General features: G+C 37.7%; 1 protein-coding gene across 4 annotated transcripts in view; it reads left to right on the top strand.

Annotated features, from left to right (window-relative positions):
• The window catches only part of LOC121736860 (cyclin G), a 39108-nt gene that overhangs the window by 12833 nt on the left and 10897 nt on the right, over positions 1-15378 (top strand). For all 4 annotated transcript variants that reach the window (XM_042128323.1, XM_042128322.1, XM_042128321.1 and 1 more), the window contains 2 exons: positions 10900-11009; positions 14112-14291. In XM_042128323.1, the coding sequence (XP_041984257.1) occupies positions 14145-14291 (147 nt within the window). In that variant the 5' untranslated portion in view covers positions 10900-11009; positions 14112-14144. The remainder of the gene's footprint in view (positions 1-10899; positions 11010-14111; positions 14292-15378) is intronic.

Raw genomic sequence — 15378 nt, 5'->3', positions numbered from 1 at the left:
GAGAGCTGAGTAATTATTTTTCACGTGCGAATGTCAAGCATACGCGTTCATACGCGACGGTATCATAGTTGGTTTTTGTCGCTATATAACGCACCGTTTGTTCTCAGTGAAAGTTGATAATGTAGTTACGTGTGCGTTAGAAATTACTGCTTTGCGTGAAAACTGTTAAATATTTCTTCAGTCTCCTCCCACTGACATGATTAGGTGAGAATTGAGATATTTTGCCAAAGAACGATATTCTTTTGGGGCATAATATTATATCGCTTCCTATTCGACTCTTTTGCATACATAAATGTTTTTGAGAAGCAATAGAATCCCATTAATTTGCCTGACATCGCAAAGGGCCTCGTTACACCTACCGAGTAGAGAGCTACTTGTCTTGCCACTTTACTGGGTATTTGTAATCAATAATAATTAATCAACCACAAAGCGTAGTGATCTATTGGACATTCAAGCACATTCCTCCCAAGTAGCTCCGGTGCTTAATGGTAAAGGTGGCTTTCGGATCTTTGCCGCGAGCGACCGCGACCGGTGAAAATTCAAATAAAATGCTACTTTATGACATAGAATATAAGTGTCATTTTCTACTGACATTTTGGTGGCGACCCACGCTGCCGCCGGCGGCGGCGTAAAAGCTAGTTGGTAGAGTAAAATGAAACCTATCGCCTATGTCATAAAGTGGCATTTCGTTAGAATTTTCGTCGGTCGCGGTCGCTCGCGGCAAAGATCCGAAAGCCACCTTAACACTTTCGCTGCTAACCTATTTTCAAACAAAGCCCGCTGTGCTAAATTTGACCCACCTGGCGGCTTCTGCGCACTGGCGTCTATCTCGGATCCGATAGCGCTAGGCGTGTGCGCCTGGACACGCTTGGCGCGATCGGCGCTACGCAACACAGCCGTGCGCGAGTACCGCCCGGTAGGGACACATTAATTTTTAAATTAAATCCAATAAAACAATAAAAAGAGTTGCATTTTAGAACAATTTAAATGTTTGAATAATAAACGAGTTGTATCTCCTACGACTAATCGATTTTTTTCTTATTTGGCGCTGTTAGACCAATAAAAAAATAAAACTATCAAGAAATGTATCGAAGTAAATTGATCCATTTAACCTTTTTAGAGTTCCGTAGCCAAATGGCAAAATCGGCCAAGTGCGAGTCTGACTCGCGCACGAAGGGTTCCGTACCGTTATAGAGAAAAAATAGGCCAAAAATTGTGTTTTTTGTACGGGAGCCCCTAGTATATTTATTTTATTATTAATAATTATCAAAGTCCAAATATAATTAAGAATATTTTGAGTATTTCAAGTGCTTCTGCTGCACGGAACCCTTATAGATTCGACATATCTTCATGTCATCACAGCCAGTTTTTTCCGAAGCTATAAGAGCTATTCTATTGAAACTTTGTCATTCGATGTAGTCTGTAAACCGCATTAAGATTTTAATACAAAAATGGAAAAAATATTAAAAATTTTAGGGGTCCCCATAGGTACAACTGAAACCATATTTTTTTTTCATCTAACCCATGCGTGTGAGGTATCAAGTAAATCATTGCGTACTTATATGTATATTCTACGCACGGAAATTCTACGTGTCTTGCTCAGACCAAATAAAAACTTTTTATTTGGTCTGAGGTGTTACAATTTGTTTATAAAAGTCACACTCACAAAATATAATATGAGGTTGATAATTTTTAATACACTCAAAGAAATCAAACTGAACACGTGTTAGTTAATTTAACCACAACGTGACCAAAACACGGTATTGTTTTATACAAACAATCGCTTTGCTCATGCCGACACTTCTTTCTGTTGCCGAAAACCACAAAATAACACCGAATACAAGCCATTGTTTACAACTGGAAATTACTTTTCAAAGATGCCGAAATGTTTTGCTATTTGGCTAGTTCAATATATTTTTGCGAGTGCTTAATTTATGACACCCAAGCGCGCGCAAAAAATATTCAATAGTGGGAGTGAAACAAATGCGTCGCTCGAGCTGGCGCGGCTTTACATATATATTTATTACGCGGCTTTATTATATGCAACATTTACGCATAGCTGCAAGCAGCACAAAGCTTCGTGACGATAGACGCATGTGAGGCCTGGCGAAAACAAAAACACTCTTTACAAGTTCATTATTATTTATTTGGCGGGACCGTGACAATGGTTTTTTACCAGCCACGGTCCCGCCTCTTAGCAATTATTATTGGGTTTGATGGCTGTGGTCGCACTGCAATTATCTCTTGCGTCGGCGGACAAAGGAAATGCAGGCTCGCCAGAAACTGGCGAGCTTGCACCCTCGACCGCCTCCTCGTTTCGATGCAGCTGAAAAGAAAATAAAGAATAATCGTATTGTTAGCTAAGGTTTTCGTCAAATATGGCGTCCATAATGGACTTTTACTAGGGATTTGACAGTTCATTTGACTTTTTGTTATGGTTAAAGATAAAGTTATGGGTATAGTTTAAATAAACACACTCTGAAGTGTAACAAGGAGAGAAACATTGTTAACTTATTATTAGGTCGTTTAACGACGCCCATTTACCTTGCGTTGCGTCTTCGGCGGCTGCGCAGGGGGCGGGGCAGAAATCGGCGCAGGCGGCAACTCAGATCCGCGGTGGCTGCCCTGACGCCTGCGCGTGCCACCACCACCAGATTTTGGAAGCAATTTCCAGATCCAGGCATGCTCGCTGCTCGGGAAATCAAAATGTCACTTTGACAGTGTCAAACGGGTTTACGTTATTGACAGAAAGGAATGCCAACATGACACACAAAACACAAAAACCTTGTTAAAAACTTACGTATTTAATGTTAAATCCACGGTTTGAGGCATTCTTTGGCCGTTCTTAGTAAGATCTTGCATAAAACGTTGACTACCTATACACTTTTATTAACACTTTTATCACATGAAATAATATGCAGACCGACTCCTTTGTTATGACTAGGGTTGCCAGATGTCCGGTATTTAAGCGTACAGTCCGGTATTTTCGAGGCCTGTCCGGTAAAAAATAAACGGTCATACCGGACAAGACAATGTCCGGTATTTTGAGGAAAGTTGGTTTTACTGGTACCTAGTTTTAGGTGATATTAATTTTTTAGAAGCTCCCTTACCTTTATTTCGTTAAGTAAGTTATAGTATATTATGGCGACCACAATTTAATGACCGCATTTTATAATATAAAAAAATGTATTTTTGCGACCTTCCATACAAACTAAAGTACCTGATACACGGTTGACAACGGCGGTTGTTAACAGCAAGAACGGGTTTGCGCGTTGCCAGCCACACTGTTGTCAACGTGTTGTAAACCACAGTGTCGAATAGATTTTGCGTGAATAGGACGTGTCTATGCTTGCAACTCACACACAACCTCATGGCGCCCTATACCTAATTATAATATAATAATTATGTTAAATTTTTATTATGACTAAAATTTGTTTTTATTATGCTTATCATACATACATACAATAGGTACATACTACACATATTTTTTCTATCCAAGAATGTTAAACACTAATTATTATTAATAATCATAATACCAAAGTACGTCAAATCGCGTAGCGGAAATAGAGTCTTTGTACGAGTCGAATTTTATTTTATTGTTATTTTATTACTAGTAGACTAACATAAATACATTTAATATTATTGGGATTGGACTTAAAATAAAAAATGTAAATGGTATCAAACATCGATCTACACGGTTGAAAACTTAAGTTGAAATCCGCCGTTGTCAACCGTGTATCAGGCCTTTAACACAACATGATATTCACATCAAATGTCACAGGAATTATTACCAGTGTACTGGCTTAATCGCTTAGGCCAATGATCGCTTAGGTTTAAGATATTTTGATTTATGTCACACTTGACAGCACACTGATATTTTTTGGAAACACAACCCATATGTAGTCAGTGATGCCAACCTGCAGATAATTTCAGATCGGTGAGGAACCAATAGAAAATCTAGAAGTGTCTATCCTTACGCCATCTAGTTAAGATTGTTAAAATTAAAATTAAAAAATATAAATGAAAATCCCTCATTACGTAGTTGAATATTTTTCTTATAGATGTCGCTGTACCGCGCTAGAAACAAACTAGTGGTATTTCGACGATGAAAGTATATATTTTGTACGTTTATTTCAAATCTGTATAATGAACTGTACTTGTAAATATTTTAATTAATTATTTATTTATTTACAGTACCGGATCTTCTACTGACGACGGGTGTGATGTTCGATGCGTAGTCTGCATCGGACATTGCATTCAATTTTTTACAAGGCTATTGCCTTATTAATCTTATTATCTACTCTACATGCATTACAATTAACATGTTTAAAAAATTGTAACGAATGGACATAATATATTATAATACAAGTTACAAGTACACACTTTCTATTGTGTGACAAAAAAACCAAAACACAATAACTTAAATGAAATCCATACTAATATTATAAATGCGAAAGTATCTCTGTCTGTCTGTCTGTCTGTCTTGCTTTCACGCCAAAACTACTGAACCGATTGCAATGAAATTTTGTATACAGTTATTCTAGAGTCTGAGAAAGGACATAGGCTACATTTTGATGTGGGAAAATATCTTATTTCCATGAAAATATCGATGAAAATGAATTCGCATTGCGCGTGGCCAGCGCTCATCCCGGGGGTCCTGGGTTCGAGTCCCGCAGGCGGAACAAAAAGTTTTCAATGTTCCTGGGTCTTGGATGTGTATTAAAATAAAATTTCAAAAATCTTAAACATATTTTATGTATAATAATATTATAAAAAATCCAGAAATATATCGATGGAATGAACATTTTAGTTCTAATACGATTCAACAGATGGCGTTTAATTTTTACTTTATTGTAACATAAAACTAATCATACTTATTAGTTAGTATGTTTTTGTTTATAGTTTTTAATACGTTAGAATATTATCTATACTAATATTATAAATGCGAAAGTATCTCTGTCTGTCTGTCTGTCTCGCTTTCACGCCAAAACTACTGAACCGATTGTAATGAAATTTTGTACACAGATAGTCTAAAGCCTGAGAAAGGACATAGGCTACTTTTTAACTGGAAAAGGGGGGTTGTAAGGGGGTGAAAATGCGTAAATTTGGTCAAATTAAATTAGTTCCAAAAACTCAAAATAGATGGCGCCAAGAGTCCCCCTAGATCGCGCTATTGCTTGCTCATGCGTATTTTTATAAGAGGTGGTACCATATTGAGCCAAGCTTTTCGATTCTTTCGATTGTTATACACGTTATTAATTAAGAACTCACCTACCAACTTAGATTAGATATCAAATTCAAAAACAACAGCGCCAAAACTACTGAACCGATTGTAATGAAATTTTGTACCTACACAGATAGTCGAAAGCCTGAGAAAGGACATAGGCTACTTCTTACTGGAAAAAGGGGTTGTAAGGGGGTGTTTATGCGTAAATTTGTTCAAATTAAGTTAGTTCCAAAAACTGGAACCGATGGCGCTAATAGTGTTGTTTCTGGTCTCTATGTTGGTACGTGAGTTATTTAATAACATGTATAACAATCGAAAGAATCGAAATATTATCTCAACATGGTACCACCTCTTATAGAAATACATATGAGCAAGCGATAGCGCGATCTCGCCTAGATCGCGCCACGCCACTAACAGTCTACCAATAATAAATACTAAATAGTTTATGGCCTATGGTTATTGGCTATTGGGCAAAGCTAAAGTTGTGTAATGCATTATGCAGCTAAGTTGTGTAACGCTAAATAAGCTTTAAAAGGTATAAAAAAGTTTAATTTAAAAAAAATCATATTATGTGCACACTACACGGCTGTTTTGGGTATTTTAAGGGGTACCAGGGTTTTAAAAAGCTTTTGACACCAATTTTATTAACACCGCGCGGTATAAACTGAAGTCCACGCGGACGAAGTCGCGGGCAACAGCTAGTAATTTTATATATACTTACGCCATCTAGTTAAGATTGTTAAAATTAAAATTAAAAAATATAAATGAAAATCCCTCATTACGTAGTTGAATATTTTTCTTATAGATGTCGCTGTACCGCGCTAGAAACAAACTAGTGGTATTTCGACGATGAAAGTATATATTTTGTACGTTTATTTGAAATCTGTATAATGAAATGTACAATGAACTGTAAATATTTTAATTAATTGATTATTTATTTACAGTATTACAGTACGAGATCGCGAGATAACGGATGTGATGTTCGATGCGTAGTCTGCATCGGACATTGCATTTAATTTTTTACAAGGCAATAGAAACTCTATTGCCTTATTAATCTTATTATCTACTCTACATGCATTACAATTAACATGTTTAAAAAATTGTAATGGACATAATATATTATGATTTATGATACAAGTTACAAGTACACACTTTCTATTGTGTGACAAAAGAACCAAAACACAATAACTTAAATGAAATAATTTTATTTGTGACTTTAAGTGAACATTTTATTTTATTTTATCATACCCTACCTGGCAGGTCGGCACGCACTCGCGTACTAGCTGCCGGCGACCCGCCACGTAGGACCGTAGCACAAGTAGGGAATGAAATTTGCGTTCCTACCTGGCGCTATCGTTAGCACAGCCGTTGCGGCACTCTCGTCCCAATAGGCGCGATTTCAGCAGTTATCGTGTTAACAGCAGCTGAACTGATGACGAAAACATTTGCGAAATAGACCTACTAAGGCGCAGCGCAGACGACAGACAGCGCAGACGTGTGCGTTACTGCATATAATGGGCATTACCTAACAAAGTTACCTAACAAAAATTAATCGATAGTTTAAAAATATCGAATCACTTCGTAAAGGAATTGCAATCGAAATTATCGATTTCGTACTGACATTTCAGTGGTGCCGGCGATTTAAGATGGCCGCCCTTTTTTATCGATTTGATTTCATTTGATTTCGATTCAACAGAGTCAATCTCTATTGACATAAGTTCCGTTTCATGCATATGACATTTTTCAAATGTTTTCGTAACAATAATTTTATACTACTATTTCACAGTTAATATTTATGATTTTTATTAATAAGTTAGCATTTAGCATCTTTTCATTTTTATTCATTTATAATTATAGGAAACATTTATTTTTGTAGATGGAATATAATTTATTACATTTTGTTTTTTTTTGTTTTCTTGTAAAAAAAACCCGTAGCAACGAACATGAAAACTGTCACCCATATCATCTTAGAACGCACAAACTATAATGGGTATTTTTTTCGTTTATATACAGAAAAACGATCACTGATCTTATTCCTCGAAATGTTTTTGTAATGAGCAAAATTAAAAAAAAATGGACAATCCCCATTGCATAGGTTCTATTTCCACAGACTAAAGAGTGCGTCACGGATAGTCTGTCGTCTGCGCTGCGCCTTTTGGTTAAATTTCTATTTGCACAGATGATCGTCACTAAGGCCCAGTTATTCGAGTGTTTGCTTTGTAAATAGGAAATGAGCTCTAGTATGACGTAACATATCAAAATAATCGACCGCATTTGATAACGATTTTTAAAGGAAAATTTTGTAACTTGGTCATCAAAATCGTGAGGCATTTAAAAGGTAGACAGATGTTATATCTGCTAAAGGTTTCTGTAACATACGGCATCCGCCGACATTTCGCTTGAGGTGTTTCCTCTGAACGCCAGGTGCAGACTAAATGTGGAGCTTTAGGTGAATGAGAGTTTGTTGTACATTTTGTTTTTAAAAATAGAAAATATTTATTAAGGCAAAGATGTATTAGGGCAAGTAAAATCCGATTTACCGAGTACGATTGGGTAATCGTTGGCCCTCCACCATTATCGGCAACTTCTTTCCCCAAAATCGGACAATATTAAATTATTTTCATTAGCTTTGCTGATTATGATCGTCTCATAAGTCATAAATAAGTCTTTGCTCAAAGTCAAAGGTGGGCAACGCACGTCTAACGGTCAAAGTGCTGATAATGATGAAGCATGCGATTAAATAACAAAAACACCGATAACAGCCGAACAACACACCCTTATCTGTTATCAGTCAACCTCGGTGCAAAAATAGCGATGATATTTACTCGTTTTCGCGGGTTTTCTCGTATAATCCACGCTAAGGGCAGTAATTTTATTGGATATTAAAAATGAAAACGCTAATTTATCTTTGGAAACGCATCTTTAGCATGCCCACAGCAATGCGGAAGAATTGAGATACTGACAGGACTCTGGCTTTGTCTATTCTACCGTTAAAATAAAGTAAACTTTCTATGGTGGCCATGCTAATTTATCCATTCCATTTACTTCTGAATAGCCTTGGAAGACTGTTCTTACTGAATGATTTTAGAAACACTCGCTCAGTGTATCGTTTAATCATTTTGACCTAAGGCAAAATAATATGTAGGCATAGTTTGCTTTGCTTCGTCCATAGAGACTTCATTATAAATTGACCTTGACTGTTTTTGTGGCAGAGTATGTCGGAGACTCGTAAAAAATTATCGCGAGTTACATCAGATGTACTATGTCAGCAAAAAATACTTGTAGCGAATTAGATGATAATTTGCTCTTTTTAAGAACCGCCTATAAATTTTGACTTGTCGTTTTCCTGGGTGTATAATACGGAGTTTTAAAAGATTTTCCGATTGGTAAATAATAAGTACATAAACTTATTCCTCATTAATAAAAACAATATAATATGTTACATGTTGGTAAACATTTCAGACAAAAAGACAAAAAGTAACATTATTTTGAGTCAGTCGAATTGCCAAACCTTTTTCTTTTTGGTTGGTTAACATTTCACAGACTTGGTTAAAATACATAGTTTGTTTACTTTTAAGCTGTACTGCTTATTATATGGCGTGAATACCAGTAAAACAGTAAGTGACAATCACAAAGTACAATTATTTAACCGTCAACTGGCGCGGCACAGTCCTGTTACTTTACGGTTAGGCTCACGGAGCTAATACTAAGAGGAGGTGTTGTAATCAAGTTTCCTTATGAAACGACGCGTGACAATTTGCGGGGTGAGGGGGTATCAAGCTCCGCCCACTTCTCAATAAGCTTAGGTCGATGTTGATGTTACTACGTAGTTCAACTATTTTACACTAGATGTCATTTTGTCTTGAATATTATGGGACGTACGACGGCCCTGGATATTTTTTACGTTTCAAATAGTTATCATAGGTGACGACAGATGGCGGTTTATAAGTAATATCATAATAAAAGCTATATAATCACGGTTTTAGCTATTAAATGTGTCTAAGACTAAGTGTATAACGGTTTTCAGTATTCAAGTATGATTATTGTAATAAACTTATGCAAAATTATACGCATTTACGTCTGTATTATCTTTCAAAGGTTTGGCCACCTAGTGTCAAGTAGTATAATTGACGCTGAAAGCTGAAATGTTCTAGAACTTTTATATTTAAATTACATTTAAAATTATTTCCAAATGAAATGTGATGGTATTTATGTTATCAGAACGTCTGTCTGAGTGTTTTCGTGTTTTCGTTTCCTTGTTATATACGCAGAAAACACCAATTTATTTTGAGTCTCGTTACGTGTGCACCTGACAAACGCTGAAAGTGTACTGACTTAAGCCCCGCCCACAATGATGACGTCAGGACCTAGTTGAAAATCACAGTGCACAGTTGCTTAGGCCAGCTCCTCTTTGTATGATCTCCGTGGTTAGGCCTTTAAGCATTAGACAGGGTTGAGCGATTCTATAAAGTTATTCGCGTTTGATAAACGTGATTGCGAAACTGTTCAACATGCCTAAAAGACATCGATTATAGACGAATATTATGTATAACAATTTTTTAATTCGGCTTTCGCCTTTATTTCGCATTTTTTGTTCTCTCTAACATTAGGATAAGTATATGTTTTTGGAGCCTGAGTGAGGAAATAAGGAGCATAAAATCTTAATCTTGTCTAATCTTATCTTTATCTTCATCATGAATAATCTTCACGTTGTTAGATCACCATGCTTCTGATACACTTAAAGTGGAAGCCATTTTATAGGATTACTAGTGACGTCACCCTAAGCTTGCGAGTTGCGCTGTGCGCTCAAGGGTTAAATATAAACCTATTAGAATAAAATACGAACAGGTCTACAGGATTAATAATAAGGAAACATGTTTGTGGCGGGCTCGTCTCAGTGTTTATTTTGTGCCTGCCGACTGCCGTGATAAACAGAATCTAGATTTTTCCGTGAATTTATCAAAATGCGCAACACAAAACATCGCTATCTGAATACACTGGTTGAACATCTTGTATCTAGTATGTACGTGTATCTAATGTCACAATTTTACAGGTAATTTTTTTGACGACTCGTACAATATTATATCCCTGTGAAGAAACCCAAATCGCTTGCTGCGACGAACTTTCGAGAGTTCACATAAAAATAGTATCAAGGGTGCGAACCCGGTGTATACTAGTGGGTTCAGGGATTGACCGTGGCGTTGTATTGTTTTAACCGACTCCGCAAGGAGGAGGATATTGTTCAATTGTAGAGTCGCTCTGTCTCGCTAGAGTAGAGTGCACTAGGCCTACAGGTGTGCTCAACCATACCTGTACGTATCTGACTCGTTGCGAGAGCGAAGGTGGCTGGGCAATTGTTTTTCAACAAGACATTGGACCCGGTAACCTTTGGTTTCCTACCCTGAGCTCTAGCTCTACCAAATTTCCTATAAATCCGACTTTACAACTTACAAGTCACCCTATAAGCTACCTTCTACCAGGCCCCCATAGCCCCCAGACGTTCTCGCCTGTACCTCCTCTGCACCTATACGCTACCAGCCCACAAACTCTCACTTTAAACCTCCTACCTATACCGTTTACCAGGCTCCCATAGCCCCCTGAACGATCTACCCCCAACCTGTCAACCGCCCGCGGCCCCGGCTGCAGGCTGTTGATTGCTCTCTTGTGGTCAGGTACTAGGGCCTCCGCGCCCGGTCGCTCAGACCGTCGGGTCGACGAGCCGTGGGGGAATCGGCGCGGGCAACACACAACGGACACACCGCTTGCTCCAGCGCAAGCTTAGGTGAGTACATTCTACGTTATACAGTAGCGTATTTTTCGAAGGAGAGGCAAATATTATGTAGCACCCTTTACAGTTTACAGCTTTGATAAGCAAGAAAAATACCACTCTATATCAAATCCTATCAAGAAACTTTTGCTTAGCTCAAAGTTGAACTAAGCTGCGTTAGTTTGCGTTGCGAGGAATGTGTTTCTAGGATCTAATAGGAACGATGCTCTGAGCTAGATCAGGTTAATGAAGCCATTCTATTGCTTCTTCAAAACCACCTTCCCTGCAACGCAGCATTGCTCAGCTCCGTTGGAAACGAACCATGCACTGGCATGGCAAGTTTCTTGGTTGGCAAACATTTAACATGGGGTGGACAATTTCCTGCTTGCCAAGGCGTAGTAAGCAAAATATCCAGCATTATTTACTCATATACTTTATTCTAACACCAAAAAATAATTGCGTAGATTGTTTTTATCCGAGAGATAACTTAGTTTAAGGTCGACCTTAATCACATTAGGCTTCAGCCTTAAATGTAAGGCTTAAGGTTTAAGCTCGACCTCCGCAGACTGTGGGCGGCTCAGCGAGGTTGTATTAGTCATAATCACGGTCGTGACATTAAAATTGGAACATAATATAGATAGAAACTGACATCATACATGAACAAGCCTCTTAAAATACAATGGCCGGCTTACATTTTTCCAATCCAGTGATCCAATCAGCGCTGGTGGCTACTGGAACAATTTAAACGGGCACTGGAGTCTGGAATATAATTTAGTAATGTATACCCTCTGTAAATTATGCTAGAGTCAAAACGGCGGCGAATAAAACGTCTTAATTCTTATTAGACGTGAATTCTGTATGAAATGCTGTGCCTAATCTCGTCATTTTAAAGATAATATTAAAGATGCCCGCAACTTTATTTGCGCTGCGTCAGAAAAACATTTCCCGGGACTCAGAGTAACCCTTAGATACTTAGAGAATTACATCAAAATTGCTTCAGCAGTTAGTCTGTAGAGGCAACAGACAAACCTTAGCGCATTTATAAAATAGTAGATGTTTAATCCAAATTTTGCTTCAGCTAGGAGGAAGTCAAACATAATAATATGTCTGTCTCTACTTAATGTCAAATACAGAAAGAGATAGAGAGTGATTTTACTAAGTTCAATATATTATAATTTATAGTGAATTTACTGAGTTGAATATTGAAGTCAATTTGGCTACCAATCCAAATATCAAAGCGAAGGGTTGTGTAGGCAGATAATGATGTTGTTTTTTGGATTAAAATAGACAAAACAACACGGGCGTCGACCCGTGTTTGTTAACGCAATCTTATCCGAATTATTTTGTTTGTCATAAAATATCAACATAATGATGATGTGGTATAGTAACTTATCTAGCGATCCGCCCCGTATTCGCATATCATATTGTACGATATACTAATATTATAATTTATAAGTGTCTGTCCGTCTGCTAAACCGCTGAACCAATTTGGTATGAAAAGGTCCCGGGAAATGACTATCGGGAATCTAATATTTCTTCTATGATTAAGAATATATTCGAATGTAGACAGTAGGCTAAAAATTTTTTTATCCTAAGGGAGAGGTGTATGGGCGCCGCAGACTCGATCGCACAAAAAGTCTGTCGTCTGCGATCTCCCTGAAAAAATATGTAACCCAGTTTTGCAGTTCCTTGTCTCAATGAGCTGTGTAAAGTTTGCATTAATACTACACCTATGTACATTGTACATGTATAGTAACTAGCAACTAGCAAATAATAAAAACTTTATGATACTATCAGCAGAGAATAAATTCGAGATGTTTCGGATGTAAATAACAAAAGAAACTGCGCAAAAATGTTTAATAATATTATGTTGTTAAGAATCATATAAAAATATTATCTTTATGTCTTTAGTTACTTGTCCAACGTAATAAATATAATGTAATATACTTACTGGCACTATGTACGGTTACCGTGCGACGATCGTAAATCAAAATTCGAGTTGCGGGCGACATCCAGTCTGTTTATAAATTCTAACAAATCAAAAATTTCTTCAAAACACTTATTAAAAAGTCATTAGAGCCATTATAAATAGCATTAAACAACAATTAAAAAACAAATTAACTGCTTTCAATAAGTTCTTTTTTTTTGTCACCACTAATAGAATTGATAGGTTCATTTAGAGTTCGTCAACCGTTTAATCTTTGGCCACAGATGGTGAAAATAGGCTAATTGTTTTCACTAAAACAATCAATATTGAACCCTATGTCTCTCTATTTACAGTTACTTTTTCCAAAAAATGTTTAACTGCGTCACTTAACTTTGTTTACGATCATTGGTGACGTTGGACTGTTTTAAATAGGTATGTGAGGTATGTCTATTAAAAAATGTGGTTGATATTACAAAATGTGGTTGAAATTAGTCCATGGCCGTTCGTGGTGGTCTAATACTATTTTGAGGGTATTATAACGTATTTTGTAAAAGGATTTTGGCTCTTATTTGCTGTAGTCGTACTAGTAAGTTAAGACACATCACACAGTAGTGCTCTAATATTATGTAAACAGTAAATTATACCGAATTGTAAAAATTTATACTGCTGGATATTTTGTGAGGTGAATTTTTCTTTTGAATATAATCTTACACAATTTAAAAATAATATAATCAAAACTATTTCTGACAATAATAATGAAATATATTTTCACCAAAGCCCGTTTTCACCAAAGCCAACTGCACTTCAAGTTTTCACCAGTGTTTAAGGTTGGTGGAAACGAGCATTAGTCTAGTATTAACGGTTGGTGGTAAACACTGGTACCTAGACTCTAGTAACTAATAAGATCTAATTCAGGTTGTATCAGATCTATAAAGCCCAGATTCTAGACCACATAATCTATGTTACGTACTCTATCACCCAGTGACGGCCTTACCCATTGCGAGGCCCCGGGCAGAAGGTCTTTGACTTTGAGGCCCTTTGTCTTACGAAAAAATACCTTGCGAAGTCCCTGCAAGAGCGAGGCCCCGGGCGATTGCCCCGTTCGGGCCGCCCCTGCTTACTGCTATCACTCTAGCCCTAGAGCAGGTGCACCAAGCTCTTGCGACATCTAACAATATCTGACATTTCAGGTGCCGATTCACCCTCCGTTCGCAAGCCCGATCATGTTGAGAGCGGGCGCGAGGCACCCGGATGCTGGCGCGTCCACCTCGCGCGGCCCCGACTACCACTCGCTGTACACCACGCTCAACGAGTACCTGCAGCTCGAGACCAAGTTCCAGCCGCGGCTGTGTCTGCCGGCTGAGTCTGATGTGAGTAGAAAAACTTGAATACATTTTTTGGACGTGGAATCTACAATGATGGTTCCACTAGCCCGGCGAGAGGAAACTGTAGAGTACACGAGTCATACGTCACGACAGCCGTAGAAGGTTGTCACATAAAGACAACACTGTTAGCACTTAGCAGACCCTAAAATAAGGCTTCTTACAGACGAACGGCACTGTCGTCGATTGCCAACGACGCGTGCCGTCAACAAGTGCCGTTCGTCTATAAAAGCCTTATGGCCTGTTTCACCGCTTCCTGATAAGGTGCCCGATAGGGTTATTTGACAGATTTTCCATACTCCACCTGTCAAATTAAGTGGTTGATAGCCTTATCAGGAAGCGGTGAAACAAGCCCTTAGTGATGATTTATATTGATACAGTAGCGAGCACCGGCATGCAATGGTCGCCATAGAAAAGGTTTCTTTTCTTTCTATAGCGGAATAGACACGGATTGATGAGATTGGCAATTAAAATATTCTGTCTTGTCACTTGGTTCTATAATTGTGTCTCTACCATTACCTAAGCCAGCACTTTTTGGAACATCTGTTGGAACTTGGATCCAGTAATACTGGCGTCCGCACTCCGCTACTGTACTTATGTAAAACACCATCAAGATACTGTCAATTTTTTTTTATTTATTTATTAATAGCAGGATACATAGGCCCATACAATATTATATACCTTAATGACTAACATACATATAAATTATATACACTCACGAGTTATCGGCGACGTGACGCGCGCTTCATTCCGGAGTCTTCCCCGGAACCTTCGGTAGACCACATCAGTCGGCCAGAATTCCTCCGCTTCAAAGGTCGACAGAAGATGCGTCGGAATTCTCACCACAAAGGAACTGAAGTTGACATTGTGGCGAGACTGCAGACGTTAAAATAAAGTGTTATGCAATGCATATATTTGCAATTAAAATGTTTAAATTATTATTTAATAATGATTTTATACTGAAATCCGTTTGTACTGTAATGATGTTGACAATCCTTCTCAGTTTCCGTCCACACTATATCATAATTTTAAATAACATTTGAATGTTATTATCAGCTATAAAAATAAATTGCTG

Source organism: Aricia agestis, chromosome 19 (assembly GCF_905147365.1).
Source record: "Aricia agestis chromosome 19, ilAriAges1.1, whole genome shotgun sequence".
Lineage (NCBI taxonomy): Eukaryota > Metazoa > Arthropoda > Insecta > Lepidoptera > Lycaenidae > Aricia > Aricia agestis.
The sequence above is the reverse complement of the archived record's forward strand: the minus strand, read 5'-3'. Positions and strand labels throughout refer to the sequence as shown.